Source organism: Ranitomeya imitator, chromosome 5 (assembly GCF_032444005.1).
Source record: "Ranitomeya imitator isolate aRanImi1 chromosome 5, aRanImi1.pri, whole genome shotgun sequence".
NCBI classification, from domain to species: domain Eukaryota; kingdom Metazoa; phylum Chordata; class Amphibia; order Anura; family Dendrobatidae; genus Ranitomeya; species Ranitomeya imitator.
In genome coordinates, this window is record NC_091286.1 from 18,227,827 (window position 1) to 18,246,127 (window position 18,301).

Below are 18,301 nucleotides of genomic sequence, written 5' to 3' on the forward strand. Positions count from 1 at the left end.
CTCCAGGGTGTTGTGATGCAAAAAAGTGGGGATTTATTACATACAGTAAATCACAAACGTTTCGGTCGATACTGGACCTTCATCAGTGTGCTAGGTATAATTGTATACTTGTATGGCCCCAAAAACAATAGACTACTCGGATTTGCATCAATCAGACATGCTGGAAAAAAAGCAACAAGCCGGGAAGAAACAGAACCAGGCTGGTCAACTGACGGTGAGTCAGAATAATGGGTGGCGCTGAGGCTCAAAAGAGCTGTCAGTACGCCAGGACACTAGGGATAAATGCGGTATCCACCGCTAATAGAGTGGATACACTCTATTAGCGGTGGATACCGCATTTATCCCTAGTGTCCTGGCGTACTGACAGCTCTTTTGAGCCTCAGCGCCACCCATTATTCTGACTCACCGTCAGTTGACCAGCCTGGTTCTGTTTCTTCCCGGCTTGTTGCTTTTTTTCCAGCATGTCTGATTGATGCAAATCCGAGTAGTCTATTGTTTTTGGGGCCATACAAGTATACAATTATACCTAGCACACTGATGAAGGTCCAGTATCGACCGAAACGTTTGTGATTTACTGTATGTAATAAATCCCCACTTTTTTGCATCACAACACCCTGGAGTGTGCTAGTCACTTTATATTGCTCTCGGGTTCCAGACGTGTGACTGTGCAAAATTTTTTGGCTGTAGCTGCGACGCCTCCAACACTTTTCCTTTCACTTTTTCCCCATTATGTAGATAGGGGCAAAATTGTTTGGTGAATTGGAAAGCATGGGGTTAAAATTTCACCTCACAACATAGCCTATGACGCTCTCAGGGTCCAGACGTGTGACTGTGCAAAATTTTGTGGCTGTAGCTGCGAGGCCTCCAACACTTCCTTTCACTTTTTTCCCCATTATGTAGATAGGGGCAAAATTGTTTGGTGAATTGGAACGCGCGGGGTTAAAATTTCGCCTCACAACATAGCCTATGACGCTCTCGGGGTCCAGACGTGCGACTGTGCAAAATTTTGTGGCTGTAGCTGCGACGGTGCAGATGCCAATCCCGGACATACATACACACATTCAGCTTTATATATTAGATTTATTGTTTAGTTCTCCAATATACTGGGTGGGCCATGGATACACCTAAATAAAATGGGAATGGTTGGTGATATCTATTTCCTGTTTGTGGCATATAAGTATATGGGAGGGGGAAAACTTTTCAAGATGGGTGGTGACCATGGCGGCCATTTTGAAGTCGGCCACTTTGGATCCAACTTTTTTTTTTTCCAATGGGAAGAGGGTCATGTGACAAATCAAACTTATTGAGAATTTCACAAGAAAAGCAATGGTGTGCTTGGTTTTAATAGAACTTCATTCTTTCATGAGTTATTTCCAAGTTTCTCTTTGTTTACAGCCAGTGACATGTCGCAGAGGTTAACACATGAGGAGAGGCAAACTTTTTTGGGTGGCCCATTTATATAGATACACCTAAATAACATGGGAATGGTGACCGTTTTCTTGCGTAGGGTGTGTTGTATTGAAATCTGCTTCAATGACCCGGGTACTGCGTTCACCAGACATCAACACAATTTCTATCCGCTCCTCACGTGTTAACCTCTACGACACATCAATGGCTGTAAACAAAGAGAAACTTGTAAATAACTCATGAAAGAATAAAGTTACGTTAAAACCAAGCACACCATTGCTTTTCTATTGAAATTCTCAATAAGTTTGATGTGTCACATGACCCTTTTCCCATTGGAGAAAATAAAGTTGGATCCCAAATGGCCGACTTCAAAATGGCCGCCATGGTCACCACCCATCTTGAAAAGTTTTCCCCCTCTCATATACTAATGTGCCACAATCAGGAAGTTGATATTACCAATTATTCCCATTTTATTTAGGTGTGTCCATATACATGGCCCACCCTGTTCTTTACCAATTCCTGTGGATTTTCACAATCTCTGCTTGCTGTTGGGCTTTTTTTTACTACTCACTAAGTTACAAGAGATTTATTTTTTTTTGTTACAAGACACAGCCTCCTATATCTATATAATGAGACACGTACCTGTGTGATCATCACATAACTAGGACACAGGTGTGAGACAGGCACCAGAAACACTTCTTCATTTTGGGCAGGTTTTAGAAGATACTGGTTCGCATTGTGGATTTCCATCATATTTTGGGAGTTTTAAAGGTAATGTGTTCTGAGAAAACATATAAATCAGTTCTGCTTGAGAAGAAACTACCCTGATAATCAATGTTTGACCCATTCAAGCACCATTCAATATGACTGGGGATATCAGCAAAACCAGATACCCCAATCAAAGGCATTTCACTCATCCTCTGGTTTGGATGATCTCTTGCTACCCAAAGACAAAAACGTTCGTTATGGCTGGATATCAATGCCCCCACAAGATCAGTAACAGAAGCGGTCTTGTAATAAATCTCCAATTTGAGAAAACTTGGATCCCAGTTTATTCCTTCAGTGCGGTAGTATGTTAGTCTTGATCCATAGTGCTGCGGAGTAAGATGCGCCAGATTCATTAAGAGACGTGCACCTCATAACTAATTTGTTGTCCGCTTTAGAAACATAGTACAGTCATGGACCGGTGTACATATATGTCTGAAGTAAATGCCACTTTTGTGGCTTAAATCATGATGAATTAGTGCTGGTATCCTGCTGAGCTTTGCTCACGTTTCAAAAAGTTGCCAGAACTGGTGTAAAGTCATCGAAAGTCACAAAATTACAACTAAGAGTTTTGTGAAATGTTTGTGAAAACTGTTTTATCCCAGATTTATGGTGCAAACTGGTGACTTGACTTCATCTTTTGGATCCCTATAAGGTTCCACAACCGTTCATAATTTCTTTTACACCTACAACTTTTGAGATTTTCATATCTGAATCTAATTGTTTTAAAGTTGTAATCTGAGCATCTGTATCTGCTATGCATCGAAAAATAAACCGATTTCTGATGTTTCATCTAAATGTACATGTGAAACAATAATAAAATACTGATTTCTCTTTCTGCCTCCTTCAGAGAACCGAACAAATGGCAAGACAAGACAAAACCTCCGATTCCAAGACAAATCCATGGAATGGTTCGCGAGCAACGAGGATTAATGTCAGTCCATCTGCACGAAGACGCAGGTGCATCAAAGAGTCACAAGAGTTTTATTCCAGCAAGTCAAACATTGTAGAAAAAAAGAAAATGTTTTGCATGATTTAAATCAATATGTGTAGTATTACTTAATCATATAGATATTATCTGTTTGGTCGTTGGCATCAGGTGGTGCTCCCTGGTTCTGTCTGTTCTGCCGCTGCTTTAAATTTTCTCAGTTTCACAAGAAAAGCTAAAAAAGTAGCAAAATAAACATTTGATAAATCGGAATTTTACAACAAGCCAGCACTGGAAAACATTGTATTCCTATTGATAAAAAAAAGTTGGAAAATAATTGCACAGTGATTTAAACATTTTTAAAATAAAGGTTGTTAGTAAGAGCAGAAAACTTGAAGATAGGCCCCGTACCGGTCATGGTGGCGCTCCCGTGAAGACCGGCCTGTGGCTGGTGCTCATAGGAGACTGTGATTTGTACTATATACTGTAGTATTGCTGTGTATAGTACAAGAGATTGGGCTATCACAGATTTAAGTCCCCTAAGAGAGTAGTAAAGTAAAAAAAAAGAAAATATGATTTTAAAAATCTATAAAAATTAAAAAATAAACATGTGGTATGTCCATGTCAGGAAAAGTCAGTGTTGTTGAAATGTAAAATTAATTCACCTAATCGGTAAATGCTGTTAGAAGAAAAAATGGAAACGCCAGCATAAATCGACTGACAGGTTCCCTGTAAATGCCGACATGACTTCAGACAGCTGTCCTACTTGTCAGCACAGAGGGGAACGTGCACCAGTGTCAGAGTCTGATGCACCATCCATCTGAGAGCAAAGTCCACCCAATCTGCCAGTTGTGGGGGAATTACAAACTTTTTTTGTTTATGGGGGTGACAACTGTCCACCAAAAGATATTACCATCTCACCCCCAACGACGTCTGATCCTTTTGCTCTCAGGGGAATGAATAGCAGCTGCTGACAGAGACATCCGGCTACAGTTTTCTGTCCTCTGCCCGATGTAAACAGTCGCAAACTCGTCCAAAGCAAGAACGCATGAGCATTGTGGCAAGTGTGGAGAACGTACTGGCCAAATAAACAAGTGTTCATCAGAAAGGGACCCCGAGAGCAGATTCATCCTGCCTGAACTACTGACACCAGCTGTGAGATTGCACCTGTGTGTTCATTCAAAGCCGGCCAAGGACAATACTACTCCGATGACGAGTCCATGAGGCAGGACCCCAGTGGCTTCTCCCCGCCCAGCTTCTCTAGATGGACAGGTCTGTACCTATGCACACACATAGGGTTGGGCTAAGTCAGCCAGGGACCTGCTGCTTGCACTCGTCATCAGAGATAGCATAAATCCGCTGTCAGGTTCCTTTTCAGAAGACCCAGGAAACATAAGGATCTAGCTGCTAAAAAAGAATTTTAATGTGGAAGAAGTAAGCAGCCTAAATATATATATATATATATATATATATATATATATATATATATATATATATATATCTGTCGGTCTGTGGCCCGAAACCTCTATAACACCAAAACATAAGAACCCCCCAGCAACCCTCCAAAACACAAAACATGAAGGCAAATGTTCCCCGTTCCTGTAGATTCCTGCGGATTCGCTGGGGGTTTACCCACAACTTATAATGTGTCATATTTGGTGCCAGTTCGGTAAACAAGAAAGAAGAAATCATGTTTACCTGTATGTCCTATCTGCCAGGGCATCGGCCGGGCAATGTAAGGCACCTGTCCAAAAGGATGAGCTCCGTTGACATAATCTCCATCTGAAAAAAAAGAGGAAATGTCAGTGATCTATATACAAACATCAAGAGATGTGCACACGGGGTCTTAATTCTGACAGTGGAGCCGCTGAGGTTTTCCAATACGACACCATTTCCGGAGAAAACCGGAAATCTTTTCCTGAAGGGGCTTTGCTGCCAGTTTTGTGAGACTCCACTGCCGGCATCTTTTTCCTATAAAAAGCGAGCAGCATCCAAAATAAGCCACCCGAAGAATGGGCATATTACTTCTTTTCCATCAAGTCTGTTTAGTTCTGTTGAATATGACTAAGGAAAGATTGAGCGATCCTAAAATTCCAAAAGTAGTATTTTATCAAAAAGATAACCTTTGTTGTACAAAACAGGTACATGGAAAACAGGGGAAGGAATCACAACATGCACATTCAGAGTGTGGGCACACAGGCTAACAGGGCTTATGGGGTAACGTTATATCATGTAGCCCAAATGCATTGCACATTCCCAATAGGCTTCATCTATATATGTAATTGTCTAAGGGGTACTTCCGTCTGTTTGTCTGTCTGTAACGGAAATCCCGCGTCGCTGATTGGTCGCGACCAATCAGCGACGGGCACAGTCCGGCTGCGAATTCGCCCTTCCCTACTCTCCTCTAGTCAGTGCCCCCTCCCTACTCCCCAGTCAGTGCCCCCATAGCGGTTTAGCAGTCCGTTAGATGGACTGCGTTACACCGCGGCATAACGCAGTGTAACGCAGTCTGTTAACGCTGCTATTAACCCTGAGTGACCAACTTTCTACTATTGAAGCTGCCTATGCAGCATCAATAGTAAAAAGATCTAATGTTACAAATAATAAAAAAAAAATCATTATTCTCACCTTCCGGCGCATTTCCCGCTCCTCGCGACGCTCCGGTCCCAAGAATGCATTGCGGCAATGCCCGGACATGACGCAGCGGTCTTGCGAGATGATGACAGAGGTCTCGCGAGACCGCTACATCATCACATGTTATTATTATTTATTGTTATAGCGCCATTTATTCCATGGCACTTTACATGTGAGGAGGGGTATACATAATAAAAACAAGTACAATAATCAAACAATACAAGTCATAACTGGTACAGGAGGAGAGAGGACCCTGCCCGCGAGGGCTCACAATCTACAAGGGATGGGTGAGGATACAGTAGGTGAGGGTAGAGCTGGCCGTGCAGCGGTTTGGTCGATCGGTGGTTACTGCAGGTTGTAGGCTTGTCGGAAGAGGTAGGTCTTCAGGTTCTTTTTGAAGGTTTCGATGGTAGGCGAGAGTCTGATGTGTTGTGGTAGAGGGTTCCAGAGTAGGGGTGATACGCGAGAGAAATCTTGTATACGATTGTGGGAAGAGGAGATAAGAGGGGAGTAGAAAAGGAGATCTTGTGAGGATCGGAGGTTGCGTGTAGGTAAGTACCGGGAGACGAGGTCACAGATGTATGGAGGAGACAGGTTGTGGACGGCTTTGTACGTCATGGTTAGGCTTTTGTACTGGAGTCTCTGGTCAATGGGGAGCCAGTGAAGGGATTGACAGAGGCGAGAGGCCGGGGAATAGCGGGGGGACAGGTGGATTAGTCGGGCAGCAGAGTTTAGAATAGATTGGAGGGGTGCGAGAGTGTTCGAGGGGAGGCCACAGAGTTATTGCCGCAGAGTTATGTTATTGCCGCAATGCACTCTTGGGACGGGAGCGTCGCGAGAAGCATCGCTAAACGCCTGGGCTGGATCCGGGGGGCATCGGAAGGTGAGTATATTACTATTTTTTATTTTAATTCTTTTTTTAACAGGGATATGGTGCCCACATTCCTATATACTACGTAGGCTGTGTTATATACTACGTGGGCTGTGTTATACACTACGTGGGCTGTGTTATACACTACGTGGGCTGTGTTATACACTACGTGGGCTGTGTTATATACTACGTGGGCTGTGCTATATACTATGTGGGCTGTGCTATATACTACGTTGCTGTGTTAGATACTGCGTGGCCTGTGTTATATACTGCGTGGACTGTGTTATATACTACGTCTCTGTGCTATATACTACGTGGCTGTGTTATATGCTACGTCTCTGTGCTATATACTACATGGCCTGTGCTATATACTATGTGGCCTGTGCTATATACTACGTGGCTATGCAATATACTACGTGGCCTGTGTTATATACTGCGTGGGCTGTGCTATATACTACGTGGCTGGGCAATATACTACGTGGCTGTGTTATATACTACGTGGCCTGTGTTGTATACTACGTGGCCTGTGTTATAAACTACGTGGGCTGTGTTATATACTGCGTGGGCTGTGCTATATACTACTATACATATTCTAGAATACCCGATGCGTTAGAATGAGGCCACCATCTAGTAAACAATATAAACAGGAAGTCCGATGTATACATACAGAGTAATAACCACTATACAGCAATGCATATGTATACCTGATCCAGTGGCCTGGATAATACAATAAAATAAAATTACAAATCACAGCTCTGTGTCTACGTCACCTGATTGATAGGATGCAGATTGGTCGTTTAACATCAATTTTTAAATCATAGCATCCTAGAATGACGGGAAAAAAAATCCAACCAGGCAGTCATCTACTAGTGTACGGCCATTTTTAATGTAAATCGTCTTACCGTCTGTCCGACTGTCGTCTTCATCTCCTTTTTCTGGAGTTTGGGTTTCAGAAGTCCAGTTCCACTGGGGATCTACTCTCTTGGAGACGCTGCCATCTTTACGTAGGGAGGGGGCTACCAGCCAGTCGGTAATGCTGACCTCCATAATATTGTCACACAATAGGGGAAGTTCACAAGATCGAATGCCCTCAAGGAGATCAATCACCTGCGTGATGCTGCAGAAGGTAAAGAATAAAGAAGAGGCTTGTGTTATCTACAGTCGGCAGAAGACAAGTAGCGATAGATCACGCTGAGTGGCTCGACGGTGACGGACCACGGTACAAACACGCTACATATAGTCTAGGATCGTGAATGATCTACAAACATCGTAATCACATGTTATTTATCTGGTAGAAAAATAACCCTTAAAACACAATGGCAGAATTACTATTATTTTGGTCTTCCTACACCTCAAAAATATATTTGACTAAATAATGGTCAAAAAGTCAACTATAAAAAAAACAATACTAATTAAAAAGTACTGTACTCCTCTTTCTCACAGCTCTGTTGACAAAAAATGCACTATATAAAATTTATATTGCAATAATCAGATCAACCAAGAGAATAAAATAATACCATAAAAACACAACCCCAAAGAAAAAAAGTGACGGCAACCTTTCTGGGGGGTTATTCATCGCCCCATCAAAAATGTAACAAAACTTTTTCATCATATGCTCAGAATATAACCAACAAAAAATATAACTCGTCACAAGACCTAATATGACCACACGGACAGAAAGATAAAGTTATGGCTCTTGTAATGCAGCATTGAAGGCTGTGCCACACAGGAGGGGTAGACTGTGCGTCGGGTGGGGTAGACTGTGCACTGGGGGTTGAAAAGGAAGACAACTGTGCAACTCTGCGAAGGGGACTGTCTGCAGGGAAGGGAGGAGACTGTACGCCGGGGGGTGGGACTGTCCGCAGGGAGGGAGGAGAATGTGCGCTGGGGAGGGGGTGGGACTGTCCACAGGGAAGGGAGGAGAATGTGCTCTGGGGAGGGTGGGACTGTCTGCAGGGAAGGGAGGAGAATGTGCTCTGGGGAGGGTGGGACTGTCTGCAGGGAAGGGAGGAGACTGTGCACGGGGAAGAGGTGGGACAGTATACAGAGAAGGGAGGAGACTGTGCGCCGGGGAGGAGAATGTGCACGGGGAAGAGGTGGGACAGTATACAGAGAAGGAAGGAGACTGTGCGCCGGGGAGGAGAATGTGCTCCGGGAAAGGGTGGGACTGTATACAGAGAAGGGAGCAGACTGTGCGCCGGGGAGGGGGTGGGACTGTCCACAGGGAAGGGAGAATGTGCGCTGGGGAGTAGGACTGTCCGCAGGGAAGGGAGGAGACGGTGTGCCGAGGGAGGGGTGGGACTGTCCGCAGGGAAGGGAGGAGAATGTGCGCTGGGGAGGGGGTGGGACTGTCCACAGGGAAGGGAGAATGTGCGCTGGGGGGGTAGGACTGTCCGCAGGGAAGGGAGGAGAATGTGCTCTGGGGGGGGGTGGGACTGTCTGCAGGGAAGGGAGGAGACTGTGCACAGGGAAGAGGTGGGACAGTATACAGAGAAGGAAGGAGACTGTGCGCCAGGGAGGAGAATGTGCACAGGGAAGAGGTGGGACAGTATACAGAGAAGGGAGGAGACTGTGCGCCAGGGAGGAGAATGTGCACGGGGAAGAGGTGGGACAGTATACAGAGAAGGGAGGAGACTGTGCGCCGGGGAGGAGAATGTGCTCCGGGAAAGGGTGGGACTGTATACAGAGAAGGGAGCAGACTGTGCGCCGGGGAGGGGTTGGGACTGTCTACATGGAAGGGAGGAGAATGGGGGGTGGGACTGTCTATAGGGAAGGGAGTAGACTGTGCGCCGGGGAGGGGGTGGGACTGTCTACATGGAAGGGAGGAGACTAGGGGTGGGACTGTCTATAGGGAAGGGAGTAGACTGTGCGCCATGGGGTCTGTGTACATGGGTGGAAGACAGTGCAGATATAACATGACGCCTTGAGAGACTTTTTCTAAGTATTATGTATGGCACATACCGATATACCCCTCAGCAGAACAAGTGCATCATGTGTTTTGGTGCAGTTCCCGGCATTGGTTGCAGCAGCAGCCGACTTACTTGGCGATGTAGACGGCACATACGCCTCCCTGCTTCAGATTCCCGATTATTGCTGGCAATGCAACTTGTGGGTTCAGCATATCCAAGGCCACCTGGAAATCAGAGACACGATGAGTGAATGTGACGGGGGATGGCCGCTACTGTAGACCTGTCCACCTGTTACTCACTGCATCGAATCCCACCGACCGGAGGTCACACATAGCATCCCGGATGTCCTTGTTGATAAAATTCACATTATCCGGCCAACTTCGTCCGCTCCGAATTTCCCACGCCGTCTTCCACTTTGAGAAGTTTCTCTTGGATACTCGGTGATGGTCAGAACGTAATTCAATGCTATGGACACAACCCGATGGCCCCACTGGAATGGAGAAAAGAAATGTGACAACCTGCACAACGGATGTCATAAACTAAGCATCTGTTCTCCTGCGGTCTGAATTATGAGTTCAGCTCTGGATGTAACAGGGGGACACACTCGAGGGAGTTTGTTTAGCAGGGGAAAACATGTGATTTATGACCCCATAATCATCTCTGCAATCTACAAAATTTTCTGCAAAATCATGAGATTTTTTTTTTTCTCCATCGCAGCGGCTTATGCTGCGTTCTCCTTCACATCACACTAAACAAATGACAAACTCACCAGCACGTGACAAGAAGAGACTCAGAGCGCCAGAGCCGGACCCAGCTTCTAGGATCATATCTCCGGGACTGATGTCCATCATCATCAATATGGAGGCAATGTCCTGGAAGTGACAGGACAGTCAGTGTTGAAGAAAAAAAAAAAAAGTATATTTCTGTATATCACAGACCATTCACTGTGGTCCAGAACATGAGACATGGAGGCTTGATAGGATCTGTTCACACTGGTGTCATGTTTCTGACCTCCACATCACTGGAGGCGCTGCGGCCCCGGCTTCTACATACACCACTCAGAAAACGTTAGGGATATTGGTCTTTTGGGTGAAGTTTCAGGACGATCCTAAAATGCCTTGTGACCTTTTCCGGTGAACTCAATGTGACGTCTGTAGACTTTCGGATGCCCACGTCCCACTGTTCAATGTCTCAGGACTTTTCGCACAACTTTCTGTTCTCTAACAAGGAGCTGAATGTCTGGGTTCAATTAGAATTGGTATTAAACCGTCCCCCTCATCATGAGGCCAAGACGACCCCTAAAAAGTGAGGACCAGGACCTCGCCATGGTGAGGCTTCAGGGAGGATGTGACGGAGGAGGCCACTGAGCTCAGTGTCACAGAGACATGAGAAGATGACAGAGACTGAAGAGTCACAGAACGGCAGAGAAGTGGACGTCATCTGCCACATCCCACACTGAGGACCCTTCACTGTGCACAATGCCCTTCAGGACCGGATGATGAATGCCCCCCAACTCAGGCACATCTGGAGGAGGTGAGAGGCGACCAAGTGTCACGTCAGACCATTCAAAACCATTTACATCAGCGTGGTCTGCGTACTAGACACCCTGCAAGGTACCGGACCTCACCACCATAGCCCGGGGGGCATCTACGCTGGATGAGGGACCAGTGGCCTCAGCGCTGTTCACGGATGAAAGACAATTTACGCTGAGCAGAAATCATGGCCGCCAACGATGTTGGAGACGTCAAGGAAAACGCTGTGCATCAGCCCCTTGTCACCAGACGAGCCTGTGGTCGTGTTAGTGTGGGCAGTGGGTGTAGTCTGTACAGAACTGCCTGCACTTTGTGACGATCCCCTATTACTGGAATAACATCATTACTCCAGTCATTGTGCCTCTGCACGGACAACACCGGCCTCATGCAGCTGCACAGTTACAGTTAGCACGGTTTTGAAAAAAAAAGGATGACCCGAGGGATGGGAGAGGATACCGATAAAGGAAATGGATAATGCAAGAACCATGAGCTCTAAGGGCAAATCTCTCCACCTAAGAGCCCGTGTCGATCAGCTGGATCTACCATGTATCCGCTCTGTTATACCGAGCTCTGCACCCGCTCCGTCTTGCTCGACCCAACTGGTGCATTGATCATAAAGGGACAAGACGATAATCACCAAGCATAGCACAAGAGGCCACGCCACATCACAGGGGGACACGGACCTTTGGATAGGAGATGGTGGGCCCCCTCTTCATGTACAAGACATATTCATCCAGCGAGGGTCTTCTCAGGAAGAACTGGTGCCCGGTGGAAGTCCTGACTTTCTCCCCGGACAGTTTGCCCAGTAAGTCCGTGTAGTTGATGGCCCCCCAGTTACTGTCCAGCTTTCCGGAGTCTTTCAGCACAAACATCTTCCTGAACATGGAGTAGTGCCTTCTCTTGTACTCTGCTAGGAGCAGATCTCCAGACTGCAAGGGGACACCCTGGAAAGGGGCAAAGTCTTGGGCTGATGAATTTGGGGGGCAGCATAGTTTCTCTTGGTGGGATGTTGAAGGTTCTTGGGTAGGAAGCTGCTCAGAAATACCATGAGGTCCACTGTCTTGGGGGGATGATGGGGGTCTGAGCTGCTCTGGGTGGTCTTGGGAGGATGATGGGAGTCTGAGCTGCTCTGCGTGGTCTTGGGAGGATGATGGGGGTCTGAGCTGCTCTGCGTGGTCTTGGGAGGATGATGGGGGTCTGAGCTGCTCTGGGTGGTCTTGGGAGGATGATGGGGGTCTGAGCTGCTCTGGGTGGTCTTGGGAGGATGATGGGGGTCTGAGCTGCTCTGGGTGGTCTTGGGAGGATGATGGGGGTCTGAGCTGCTCTGGGTGGTCTTGGGAGGATGATGGGGGTCTGAGCTGCTCTGGTTTGTCTTGGGAGGAAGATGGGGGTCCTGGTGTGCTCAGCTGCTCTGGACTTTGCAGATCTCTGATCTCCTGGGAGATAAATTCTGGAGGGATGATGCTACTCAGTCTATCCAGGGGAGACAGGGACCTCCTCCTCCACGTCCTTATACCTAGGGGACTGGTAGGTTGGGGGGATTCGGGCTGCCCCTCAGCATCATGACCTCCCTGTGAAGCTGAGCAGAAAGTGATACAATGTTGCAGCTGCCCCCCGAGTTTCCGCGTCTGCAGATTCCTCGCACGGCCAGCAGAGGGCGCCCAACACCAGAGTGCAGCAGAGCACAGCCTTCTCCCCGCACACAGCGCTGACATCCCGGGGGCAGCGGCGGAGAATCTCCCCAGATCAGCGATCAGCGCGTCATCATCCGGGGACGAGAAGGAAGGAAGCGGCGGCGCAGAGCGCACACGTGGGGAAAAGGCCAGTGCTTCCGGCCGTGAGAGGAGCTACACGTGCTGCGGGGACAGGAGGCGGCAGGGAGAGGAGGCTGTGGAAGGAAAAGGAAGATCTGGAGGGAGAGGAGGCTGCTGTGAAGAGAGGAGGCTGCAGCAGCTGCAGGGAGAGGAGGTTGTGGAAGGAAAAGGAAGATCTGGAGGGAGAGGAGGCTGCTGTGAAGAGAGGAGGCTGCAGCAGCTGCAGGGAGAGGAGGTTGTGGAAGGAAAAGGAAGATCTGGAGGGAGAGGAGGCTGCTGTGAAGAGAGGAGGCTGCAGCAGCTGCAGGGAGAGGAGGTTGTGGAAGGAAAAGGAAGATCTGGAGAGAGAGGAGGCTGCTGTGAAGAGAGGAGGTTGTGGAAGGAAAAGGAAGATCTGGAGAGAGAGGAGGCTGCTGTGAAGAGAGGAGGTTGTGGAAGGAAAAGGAAGATCTGGAGAGAGAGGAGGCTGCTGTGAAGAGAGGAGGTTGTGGAAGGAAAAGGAATATCTGGAGAGAGAGGAGGCTGCTGTGAAGAGAGGAGGTTGTGGAAGGAAAAGGAAGATCTGGAGAGAGAGGAGGCTGCTGTGAAGAGAGGAGGTTGTGGAAGGAAAAGGAAGATCTGGAGAGAGAGGAGGCTGCTGTGAAGAGAGGAGGTTGTGGAAGGAAAAGGAAGATCTGGAGGGAGAGGAGGCTGCTGTGAAGAGAGGAGGCTGCAGCAGCTGCAGGGAGAGGTGGTTTTGGAAGGAAAAGGAAGATCTGGAGGGAGAGGAGGCTGCTGTGAAGAGAGGAGGCTGCAGCAGCTGCAGGGAGAGGAGGTTGTGGAAGGAAAAGGAAGATCTGGAGAGAGAGGAGGCTGCTGTGAAGAGAGGAGGTTGTGGAAGGAAAAGGAAGATCTGGAGAGAGAGGAGGCTGCTGTGAAGAGAGGAGGTTGTGGAAGGAAAAGGAAGATCTGGAGAGAGAGGAGGCTGCTGTGAAGAGAGGAGGTTGTGGAAGGAAAAGGAATATCTGGAGAGAGAGGAGGCTGCTGTGAAGAGAGGAGGTTGTGGAAGGAAAAGGAAGATCTGGAGAGAGAGGAGGCTGCTGTGAAGAGAGGAGGTTGTGGAAGGAAAAGGAAGATCTGGAGAGAGAGGAGGCTGCTGTGAAGAGAGGAGGTTGTGGAAGGAAAAGGAAGATCTGGAGGGAGAGGAGGCTGCTGTGAAGAGAGGAGGCTGCAGCAGCTGCAGGGAGAGGAGGTTTTGGAAGGAAAAGGAAGATCTGGAGGGAGAGGAGGCTGCTGTGAAGAGAGGAGGCTGCAGCAGCTGCAGGGAGAGGAGGTTGTGGAAGGAAAAGGAAGATCTGGAGAGAGAGGAGGCTGCTGTGAAGAGAGGAGGTTGTGGAAGGAAAAGGAAGATCTGGAGAGAGAGGAGGCTGCTGTGAAGAGAGGAGGTTGTGGAAGGAAAAGGAAGATCTGGAGAGAGAGGAGGCTGCTGTGAAGAGAGGAGGTTGTGGAAGGAAAAGGAAGATCTGGAGAGAGAGGAGGCTGCTGTGAAGAGAGGAGGTTGTGGAAGGAAAAGGAAGATCTGGAGAGAGAGGAGGCTGCTGTGAAGAGAGGAGGTTGTGGAAGGAAAAGGAAGATCTGGAGAGAGAGGAGGCTGCTGTGAAGAGAGGAGGTTGTGGAAGGAAAAGGAAGATCTGGAGAGAGAGGAGGCTGCTGTGAAGAGAGGAGGTTGTGGAAGGAAAATGAAGATCTGGAGAGAGAGGAGGCTGCTGTGAAGAGAGGAGGTTGTGGAAGGAAAAGGAAGATCTGGAGGGAGAGGAGGCTGCTGTGAAGAGAGGAGGCTGCAGCAGCTGCAGGGAGAGGTTTTGGAAGGAAAAGGAAGATCTGGAGGGAGAGGAGGCTGCTGTGAAGAGAGGAGGCTGCAGCAGCTGCAGGGAGAGGAGGTTGTGGAAGGAAAAGGAAGATCTGGAGAGAGAGGAGGCTGCTGTGAAGAGAGGAGGTTGTGGAAGGAAAAGGAAGATCTGGAGGGAGAGGAGGCTGCTGTGAAGAGAGGAGGTTGTGGAAGGAAAAGGAAGATCTGGAGGGAGAGGAGGCTGCTGTGAAGAGAGGAGGTTGTGGAAGGAAAAGGAAGATCTGGAGGGAGAGGAGGCTGCTGTGAAGAGAGGAGGTTGTGGAAGGAAAAGGAAGATCTGGAGGGAGAGGAGGCTGCTGTGAAGAGAGGAGGTTGTGGAAGGAAAAGGAAGATCTGGAGGGAGAGGAGGCTGCTGTGAAGAGAGGAGGTTGTGGAAGGAAAATGAAGATTGGAGGGAGAGGAGGCTGCTGTGAAGAGAGGAGGTTGTGGAAGGAAAAGGAAGATCTGGAGGGAGAGGAGGCTGCTGTGAAGAGAGGAGGTTGTGGAAGGAAAAGGAAGATCTGGAGGGAGAGGAGGCTGCTGTGAAGAGAGGAGGTTGTGGAAGGAAAAGGAAGATCTGGAGGGAGAGGAGGCTGCTGTGAAGAGAGGAGGTTGTGGAAGGAAAAGGAAGATCTGGAGGGAGAGGAGGCTGCTGTGAAGAGAGGAGGCTGCAGCAGCTGCAGGGAGAGGAGGTTGTGGAAGGAAAAGGAAGATCTGGAGGGAGAGGAGGCTGCTGTGAAGAGAGGAGGCTGCAGCAGTTGCAGGGAGAGGAGGTTGTGGAAGGAAATGGAAGATCTGACGGGAGAGGAGGCTGCAGCAGCTGCAGGGAGAGGAGGTTGTGGAAGGAAATGGAAGATCTGGAGAGAGGAGGCTGCAGCAACTGCAGGGAGAGGAGGTTGTGGAAGGAAAAGGAAGATCTGGAGAGAGAGGAGGCTGCTGTGAAGAGAGGAGGTTGTGGAAGGAAAAGGAAGATCTGGAGAGAGAGGAGGCTGCTGTGAAGAGAGGAGGTTGTGGAAGGAAAAGGAAGATCTGGAGAGAGAGGAGGCTGCTGTGAAGAGAGGAGGTTGTGGAAGGAAAAGGAAGATCTGGAGAGAGAGGAGGCTGCTGTGAAGAGAGGAGGTTGTGGAAGGAAAAGGAAGATCTGGAGGGAGAGGAGGCTGCTGTGAAGAGAGGAGGTTGTGGAAGGAAAAGGAAGATCTGGAGGGAGAGGAGGCTGCTGTGAAGAGAGGAGGCTGCAGCAGCTGCAGGGAGAGGAGGTTGTGGAAGGAAATGGAAGATCTGACGGGAGAGGAGGCTGCAGCAGCTGCAGGGAGAGGAGGTTGTGGAAGGAAATGGAAGATCTGGAGAGAGGAGGCTGCAGCAGCTGCAGGGAGAGGAGGTTGTGGAAGAAAAAGGAAGATCTGGAGAGAGAGGAGGCTGCTGTGAAGAGAGGAGGCTGCAGCAGCTGCAGGGAGAGGAGGTTGTGAAAGGAAATGGAAGATCAGAAGGGAGAGGAGGCTGCAGCAGCTGCAGGGAGAGGAGGTTGTGAAAGGAAATGGAAGATCTGGAGAGAGGAGGCTGCAGCAGCTGCAGGGAGAGGAGGTTGTGGAAGAAAAAGGAAGATCTGGAGAGAGAGGAGGCTGCTGTGAAGAGAGGAGGCTGCAGCAGCTGCAGGGAGAGGAGGTTGTGGAAGGAAATGGAAGATCTGGAGAGAGGAGGCTGCAGCAGCTGCAGGGAGAGGAGGTTGTGGAAGAAAAAGGAAGATCTGGAGAGAGAGGAGGCTGCTGTGAAGAGAGGAGGCTGCAGCAGCTGCAGGGAGAGGAGGTTGTGAAAGGAAAAGGAAGATCTGGAGGGAGAGGAGGCTGCTGTGAAGAGAGGAGGTTGTGGAAGGAAAAGGAAGATCTGGAGGGAGAGGAGGCTGCTGTGAAGAGAGGAGGCTGCAGCAGCTGCAGGGAGAGGAGGTTGTGGAAGGAAATGGAAGATCTGACGGGAGAGGAGGCTGCAGCAGCTGCAGGGAGAGGAGGTTGTGGAAGGAAATGGAAGATCTGGAGAGAGGAGGCTGCAGCAGCTGCAGGGAGAGGAGGTTGTGGAAGGAAAAGGAAGATCTGGAGAGAGAGGAGGCTGCTGTGAAGAGAGGAGGTTGTGGAAGGAAAAGGAAGATCTGGAGAGAGAGGAGGCTGCTGTGAAGAGAGGAGGTTGTGGAAGGAAAAGGAAGATCTGGAGAGAGAGGAGGCTGCTGTGAAGAGAGGAGGTTGTGGAAGGAAAAGGAAGATCTGGAGAGAGAGGAGGCTGCTGTGAAGAGAGGAGGTTGTGGAAGGAAAAGGAAGATCTGGAGGGAGAGGAGGCTGCTGTGAAGAGAGGAGGTTGTGGAAGGAAAAGGAAGATCTGGAGGGAGAGGAGGCTGCTGTGAAGAGAGGAGGCTGCAGCAGCTGCAGGGAGAGGAGGTTGTGGAAGGAAATGGAAGATCTGACGGGAGAGGAGGCTGCAGCAGCTGCAGGGAGAGGAGGTTGTGGAAGGAAATGGAAGATCTGGAGAGAGGAGGCTGCAGCAGCTGCAGGGAGAGGAGGTTGTGGAAGAAAAAGGAAGATCTGGAGAGAGAGGAGGCTGCTGTGAAGAGAGGAGGCTGCAGCAGCTGCAGGGAGAGGAGGTTGTGAAAGGAAATGGAAGATCTGAAGGGAGAGGAGGCTGCAGCAGCTGCAGGGAGAGGAGGTTGTGGAAGGAAATGGAAGATGTGAAGAGAGGAGGCTGCAGCAGCTGCAGGGAGAGGAGGCTGTCACATAGGCTAAAGGAGCTTCAGGGATAGAAGGCTGCTGCAAGGATAGGAGGCTGCCACATTGATGAGGTACAGCTGCTGCAAGGATAGGAGGCTGCCACATTGATGAGGTTCATCTGCTGCAAGGATAGGAGGCTGCCACATTGACGAGGTACAGCTGCTGCAAGGATAGGAGGCTGCCACACTGATGAGGTGCAGCTGCTGCAGAGATAGGAGGCTGCCGCATTGACAAGAGGTGCAGCTGGTGGCTCCTGTTGATTGCAATAAAGGTGTTTTGCAACGCTCCTCTGAAGTTGCTAATTGCCGGAAGTGGTTAAAAATAATGTTGAGAAGGCCGAACTTTTAAACTCCTATTTTGCATCTGGGTTTCTAAGAATTCAAATGTAACATCAACTGATCTTCACGATGCCATAGAAGGAATAAAATAATCCACACAATCTATAAACAGAGAGATGGTGAGGGAATACTTGGCTAATTTGCATGAATTTATATATCCTGGCCCAGTGAATTACATCCTAGGGTACTGCACGAAATAGCAGAGGAAATTGCAAAACCACTAGCCAGAATCTTTGAAAAATCCTGGAGAACAGGAGAAATCCCAGAAGATTGGAGATGGGCAAATGTCCAGATCTTCAAAAAAAGGAAAGAAGACGGAGCCATGAAATTACATTCCAGTGAGCCTTACTTCTATACCAGGGAAGATCTTTGAACAAATTATTAAACTATATATAAGAATACTGTAATTAACCAGAGCCAGCATGGGTTTGTAGCAAACAAGTCATGCCAGACTAATCTAATTTCCTTCTATGATGGAATCACTGG

At 48.6% G+C, this 18,301-nt stretch overlaps 2 protein-coding genes across 2 annotated transcripts in view; one reads left to right on the plus strand and one right to left on the minus strand.

Annotated features, from left to right (window-relative positions):
- The window catches only part of SPDYA (speedy/RINGO cell cycle regulator family member A), a 28,193-nt gene extending 25,039 nt beyond the window's left edge, over positions 1 to 3,154 (plus strand). The window contains exon 6 of the mRNA XM_069768354.1: positions 3,023 to 3,154. Within this exon, the coding sequence (XP_069624455.1) occupies positions 3,023 to 3,105 (83 nt within the window). The 3' untranslated portion in view covers positions 3,106 to 3,154. The remainder of the gene's footprint in view (positions 1 to 3,022) is intronic.
- TRMT61B (tRNA methyltransferase 61B) lies at positions 3,138 to 12,838 on the minus strand. The gene is made up of 7 exons (XM_069768353.1): positions 11,730 to 12,838; positions 10,284 to 10,386; positions 9,814 to 10,004; positions 9,647 to 9,738; positions 7,508 to 7,722; positions 4,799 to 4,882; positions 3,138 to 3,335 (listed from the first exon to the last, which is right to left on the minus strand). The coding sequence occupies exons 1-7, from the start codon at positions 12,759 to 12,761 to the stop codon at positions 3,268 to 3,270; spliced, it is 1,785 nt and encodes a 594-aa protein (XP_069624454.1). The 5' UTR covers positions 12,762 to 12,838; the 3' UTR covers positions 3,138 to 3,267.
- Between the last annotated feature and the right edge of the window lie 5,463 nt (positions 12,839 to 18,301).